This window comes from Poecilia latipinna, unplaced genomic scaffold, assembly GCF_001443285.1.
Source record: "Poecilia latipinna isolate Pla-1442-1.1 unplaced genomic scaffold, P_latipinna-1.0 Scaffold1, whole genome shotgun sequence".
In the NCBI taxonomy this organism is placed as follows: Eukaryota; Metazoa; Chordata; class Actinopteri; order Cyprinodontiformes; family Poeciliidae; genus Poecilia; species Poecilia latipinna.
In genome coordinates this window covers 1345570-1352046 of record NW_015112617.1, presented here as the reverse complement: position 1 = coordinate 1352046, position 6477 = coordinate 1345570, and the positions used below count along the sequence as shown (strand labels likewise).

The 6477-nt window shown below is 37.1% G+C and overlaps 2 protein-coding genes across 3 annotated transcripts in view; one reads left to right on the top strand and one right to left on the bottom strand.

Annotated features, from left to right (window-relative positions):
- Positions 1 to 4684, bottom strand: part of acad8 (acyl-CoA dehydrogenase family, member 8) — an 8779-nt gene extending 4095 nt beyond the window's left edge. The window contains exons 1-9 of the mRNA XM_015038742.1: positions 4528 to 4684; positions 3908 to 4008; positions 3326 to 3495; positions 3081 to 3190; positions 2859 to 2935; positions 2330 to 2467; positions 2104 to 2239; positions 981 to 1078; positions 724 to 876 (exon numbers count right to left, since the gene is read on the bottom strand). Coding sequence (XP_014894228.1) covers positions 724 to 876; positions 981 to 1078; positions 2104 to 2239; positions 2330 to 2467; positions 2859 to 2935; positions 3081 to 3190; positions 3326 to 3495; positions 3908 to 4008; positions 4528 to 4645 — 1101 coding nt within the window. The 5' untranslated portion in view covers positions 4646 to 4684. The remainder of the gene's footprint in view (positions 1 to 723; positions 877 to 980; positions 1079 to 2103; positions 2240 to 2329; positions 2468 to 2858; positions 2936 to 3080; positions 3191 to 3325; positions 3496 to 3907; positions 4009 to 4527) is intronic.
- Positions 4685 to 5543: 859 nt separating this feature from the next.
- The window catches only part of thyn1 (thymocyte nuclear protein 1), a 7005-nt gene continuing 6071 nt past the window's right edge, over positions 5544 to 6477 (top strand). Inside the window, exons 1-2 of one of the 2 annotated variants that reach the window (XM_015038542.1) lie at positions 5544 to 5631; positions 6245 to 6356. In XM_015038542.1, the coding sequence (XP_014894028.1) occupies positions 6308 to 6356 (49 nt within the window). In that variant the 5' untranslated portion in view covers positions 5544 to 5631; positions 6245 to 6307. Of the gene's footprint in view, positions 5632 to 6241; positions 6357 to 6477 lie in introns of both variants that reach the window. The other variant, XM_015038464.1, reaches the window with a different exon arrangement.

The window sequence follows — 6477 nt, the reverse complement described above, 5'->3', positions numbered from 1 at the left end:
TTTTTTTAGTTTCCCCCCAAAAATTTTTTTTATTTTTCCCCCCATTTTTTTTTTTTTTTTTTTTTTTTTACTGAGATTTTATTTTTTTAGGAGATAAACACAAAACCTGTACATGGTTAAACATGTCACGATAAACAATCAATCAGATTATAAGTTCAAATGAGCTCATTAATTTCTACTGTAATGATGAATATTTTTTGAAGGGCAATTTTATTTACAGAAACATTATAATTCATTTTATTTATTCTTTCCGTAGCGCATGGTTTTTATTTATTGTTTTTGATTGTTCTGTTTGTATTTTAGATATATTTAAAGATCCAAAATAAAGTGTTATGTACAAAATTAAAGCTTAGTTGTCTTCGAGAGGGAAAACTTGCATTATTATGCCAATATCAATATTTTTACTTGAAAATGGTCTCCAAACGACAATATTACCATTCATTGTGATAATTAAAGGGACAACTTATCACTCAGCAAAATTTATCATTATGGCATTTATTATTTTTCTAAAGAAAAGCCCAACATGGATTTGCATTCAAACCCCTTACCTTTGAAACCTGTAAATAAAATTAGCAAACAGTCGGTCTTTGTGTGATTTGATGTCAATATAAAAATGGCTGTTCTGTGAATAAATGGAAAATCACCCTAAAGACACCATCCCAACATTAAAACATGGTGGTGGTGGCAGCACCATGCCGTGGGAATTATTTCAGTCCGACTCACGTTGAAGCACTCATCCGTAACGAAAAGCTTGGCCATGGAGCAGAGCGAAACGGCGTCGGCTCGGTTCTCCTGTAGCGCCGTGGCGGCCTCGCGCACCAGCAGGCGAGATGCCACCAGCTTGGTGGCCATTTCTGCCAGTTTGAACTGCAGAAACTACACGAGCGGTGTAGAAACAGACACGTAAAAAGAAAACAAAAGTTGCATTTTACTGTTATATTCGGGGTTCCTGCGCGAGTGCGAAAACCGAAGCTGCTTACTTGGTTGTTGGCGAGCGTTTTGCCAAACTGCTTCCGCACCAACAGGTGATCCCTCGCCAGCAGCACGGAGGCGTGCGCTGCTCCCAGAGAACAGGAAGCTGACGACGGAGAACACAGAGTAAAAAAACAAACAAAAAAAAAAACAATAAAAAACAGCTTCAATGACTAAAGATTTTTTTCACTAATCCTGAATTTTTTTACATTTACAAAATCAAGTGTATGCTAATTCAGAGAAAATAAACCATTACTCATGCTTTCAACACCTCAGCACTTAAGAACATTATTGATGCAAAAACCTGCCTGCATTATCCTCCGTCTGAGCTGTTGAGGAGACACTTTATCTATACCAGCTTCAGAGCTGCAAATACATTTAGAATGTCACAATGTTACTTTGTGTTTAAATCAAATGGGGAAAAAGCTATTAATGTGTAGGCCTGTCACATGAGCATATTTTGCTGGGTGATAAATTGTCCCAGAAGTTATCGCGATAAACGATAATATTGTTGTTTTCAGACCATTTTCAAGTAATATAATGAAGCACATTCTCTATTTAACACTGGAACTGGAAGACATTTTAAATATCCAAAATAAAGTAACAAAAACAACAGAAGCAAGAAATAAAATGAATTATTAAGTGTCTCTAAATAAAATGATTCTTAAAGCAATGGCAAGTTGAGACCAAAGCACCAGACTTAAGACTTTTGTCATCCAGTTTTTGGTAGAAAAAAAAGGAGAGAAAAAAACAGTAAATTATGCAAATTATGCTAGTTTTTATTTATCAATTGATTTATTGCTTACTGCAACAGATTTAGGGATGCATCATTTTCTGTAAAGTGCCTTCAAATGACAGTTACATGAATAAACTAAATGAATAAACTACATGAATTGAATTGAATGTGATGAGGGTTTTTCCTTTAAATGCACTAAAAATAATGGAATAAAATGGTTGCATTTTCTTTTATTTTTTTCTGTTTCAGTAGACATATGCACGCTGACAAATTCTGACTCTACTCTCTGATCACTGTGTTGAATTTTGCACAGTATTATTATTTATTTATTTATTTATTTATTTATTTATAGCTAAACATTTTGATAACCTAAACTGGTGTGACTTCCTCCTCACCGATATTAATCCTGCCTCCATTCAGGCCCTTCATTGCGATGTTGAAGCCTTGTCCTTCCTCGCCCAGTCGGTTGGTCGCCGGGACGGAACAGTCCTCGAATATCACGGCCCTGGTTGGCTGACAGTTCCAGCCTACCTGGAGAGACCAGCCGGATCAACTCTGCCATCTAGCGGCTGACTGCGGCACTGCAACATTCAGTACATTTCAAGTCAAACAGCAACGTACCTTCTTCTCCTTTTTGCCAAAACTGAGGCCTGGTGTTCCCTTCTCCACCACCAAACATGAGATTCCTTTAGGCCCTTTGCCTCCCGTTCTGCACATCACAACATACACGTCGGTGTCTCCTCCCCCACTGATAAACGCCTGAGAGAAAAAAAAATGTTTCAGTCGCACTAAAGTCTTACAAACTACAAATATCACTTTGCAAGGCTGCTCTGATCTGAGCTTTTACTTTTACGCTAATGTTTTATCACATTACAACCACAGCTTAAAATCCCAGCAGAATTAGTTGATGTGATAGACCAACACAAAGGAGCAAATAATCATGAAGTTTAAAGATGATACGTGGCGAATATGTTGGACTGTCACAGTAAATTTTGCTGGACTATAAATTGTGGCGGAAATTATTGCGATAAACGATAATATTGTTGTTTCGAGACCATTTTCAACCAATAAGGCCTATTAAATAAAATACCAATAAAATGCATTTAAGTCTGTAGGTATAATGTGACAAAATGCTGAAAACGTTACTTACCTTGGAGCCATTTAAGACATAATGGTCCCCTTTCCGCTGAGCGGATGTGAGGAGTGAAGCGGCGTCACTGCCACTGCCTGAAAGAAAACGTCTCAGTTTTATTCTCTATGATCCTGAACGTCCAACGCAACAATTCAGGGTTCGTCCACAAACTTTATCCACACAATTTCTCTAATATCTTTGTTATCTTTGTTTGTTATTGTTATTAGCATGGAGGCTGACCTGGTTCAGTCAGACAGTAGGATGCAAACTTTTCCATGGAGCAGAGGTCAGGACAGAACCTCTCCCTCTGCTCGTCATTCCCAAAGGTGTCAATCATCCAGGCACACATGCTGCAAGATAAGCAAGTTCATCCATATAAGTTCAAGCGACTGAGTTTTACTTTTTATATATATGTATAAGTATAGACGTATAGAACATTTAACTAGTTACAAAGCAGTAATGTCAGATATTTGACACGGCCATACTTGTGGATGCTAATGTAAGCTGTGGTGCTAACGCATCCTGTGGAAAGGGCCTCAAAAATGATGGACGTGTCCAGACGAGAGAGGCCTGACCCCCCGACCTCCGGCCGAGTGTAGATCCCACCGAAACCTAACTGGGCTGCTTTCCGCATCGTCTCCACTGGGAAGACTTCCTGCGGGGCAACATAAAAAAAAAAAACAAATCCAGTTCACAGAACAGAAAACACTTTCAGAAGGCAGATGCTGTGATATTTTATAAAGCTGCAAACAGATCCAGGAATGCAACTTATTACTAATTTAATTATTCCAAGCAAAATAAATCCCAAAAAACTTACACATTCTCAGGATTTTAAAGGAAGTTCATATTATTTCTATGCAATAAAAAGATAAATATTTTATTCATCCACTGAGGGAACTATCAGATCTTAATAAATTAAAATGTGGCAATTATTTATTTGAACTGCTCTTTTGTCATAGTGGAATGATTATACAACACACCACTTGTACAAATAATATTTACTGCTAACTTAACAATTTAAAGATAGCCCAGGGATTGCATTTATCAAGGAAAACACTGAAACGTACCTTTTGGTCCCACTCTGCCATGTGTGGAGCCATTTCATTGGCTGCAAAGTCAAAGGCCACTTTCTGAAACTCTTTCTGCTCGTCTGTGAGTCCATATGAAGCTGACCACGGAGAGACACAGGGGGCAGAAATAATGTTCACTGTAAAATTGTTCATTTATTTTATAATGTATTGTTAGTTCGGTTTACATATTTTCAGACATATATTACAACTTTTCATCAGCACCGTTGTGGTTTTCTATAGCGGTTTTCTATAGCTTTGTAGATAAAACCTGACTTCACGTGAGTCTGTTGAACTCAAAAAGCCAAATTATACAAGTGGTGTTTTTAAATCTGATGGTACACAAGAGGGGGAGAGGCTTTAAAGAGGGGCGTGTAGCCTCTTCTGCTTCGCCACTGGAGGCCCACAGAGACTAAACTAACCAATGACAGCCAGCTGAGAGATGACAGTGTGCGAAATGCATTCTCTTTTATTAAACTGAACTGGTTACTGAATATTAGCTTAAATGTTGGGAAGAAGTGGCGTTAGCTTGATAGCTAACATACTAGTATTACAGATTTTATTTCCCAAGAGCTACAGTATAAATAAACTATCACAGCTCCCATTATTTATAAACTTACGGTCAATACACGAAGCTATTCCTCGTTTCTGAGAGTTTCTGTTAAACACCAAACGGTGGTTCCGACAGAAGTTGCATCCAAGCCGGGTTATTCTTGACAGAGGTCCGAGGGCGGCCATGTTTACCTCCACAGTTACAACACTGGGTGCGCTCCTTGGCAGTCAGCCGGGGAATTAACTGGGGCTATCGGATAACAATGGAGGGGTTTTCCTTTTAAATGGATGTCAAAGCTTTATTCTAGAACCCCTTCATAAACATTTCTCGAGCAAACTTTTTTGTTTTATTTCTGATAACTTTCAGCTTCCTTCCGTGTCATGCTCTCACTGGTTTGAATGGAGGAAACTACTCCTACTTCTCGACTCCAGCTGCTTCACCGAGTAACATTTCGAGCGCACCCACCTCTATGGTTGGGCTGCTGGGTAATGTATTTTTTTCCAAGTCCTCACATGCCATACCACACTGTGATAAACTACAGAAACTATTGTTTCCTGTATTTTAATGTCAAGTTATTTTTATATGATGGATACGCATTGTAAATAAATAAATAAAAAATACTCGGAAATAAAAGCAAACAAATTTTGTCCCTGAAGGACTAAACACAGCCAACAAGATTATGTTGCATTTGATGTACTCGGAAAGTTGGGCTCCAAATCAACTTTCCGAGTGGATTAGTTATTCTAATTTTTTTAGTTGTCAGTAGTCCTTTGCTGGCTGATGATAGTGTACCCAATTTCATCAGTAATAATCAGAATCAGATATACTGGCCAGCTTTTTCAAGTGGCAAAAAAGAAAATAAAAAATATACAACCGAATCTTATTTCTAGAAATTCATCAGATTTTGTGCAAGCACTGCACAAAACACAGACAGCATTCAAAACACATATGTGTCAATGAGTCACACAAAGTGTATTAATTAGCTCAGTAGAATAGGCTTTACAAGCTGCTGTATGAGGGAAGATGTAAGAAAGTAAAAGTTTAAAACCCCGTTTTTCGCTTAACACTGAATGCAACATTAGCCAAATAGCTAGTGTCAGAAAATACCTTTTGTTGACGTCACGCGCTGTGGGCTTTTCGCGGGATTTGAAGGCCTGCCTGACTCAGGAAGGTATGACATTTGGCTTAAATTATTTATCCATACATTACACTGGGTTGTTTTCTTTTTGTTTTTACTTAACGGATGCCATTAGGAGCACATAGTTCTCAATTCACGGCATGGGTCGAGATGTTCCACGTGAATTACGTAAACATTTATTTCTTATGATACAAAAACTGGAAAGTAAACATGTTTCTCTTTTCTTTTTTTATTACTCCCACAATTAAAATGTTAGCTGTTGTGGTTAGCAGGTGCAGCTTCTCAACGATTTAAACAAGCCTGGAAATTTTACACAGCAAATTTAAGATTAATATTTTAAGGAGGGCACACTGTAAAAAGAAAATAGTGTTTATATTACAGTACTGTGATAAAGTATTTGTCCCATGATAGATTTCTGCTGCCTTTACTTTCACCACACTTAAATAAACGTTACAGATAATCAATCACCTTTCCCCAGTTTGTGGTTGCTTCCCACACTTCCCCCCCCTTTTTTTGCAATAAAATAAATATCTGTTATTTTCCTTTATATTTGCCTAGATGTTTAAAATTTGCTTCATAATCTGAAAAATACATGTATATATATATATATATATATATATATATATATATATATATCTTCAAGCAGGGGATAAAAGCACTGAATACTACTACATAAGATCCTCCAGTGGATCTTTGCAGACTGTGAAGGATGCCCCCAAAGAAAAAGCCCAGAGTGAGTAAAGCGTCTGCAAATTCAGGTAAGCATTTAAATTCCCGCAGTGTAAAACTTTGTATTAAATGTTATATGCATGTTTCATTTATATAAAATAAATATATATATATATATATATATATATATATATATATATATATATATAT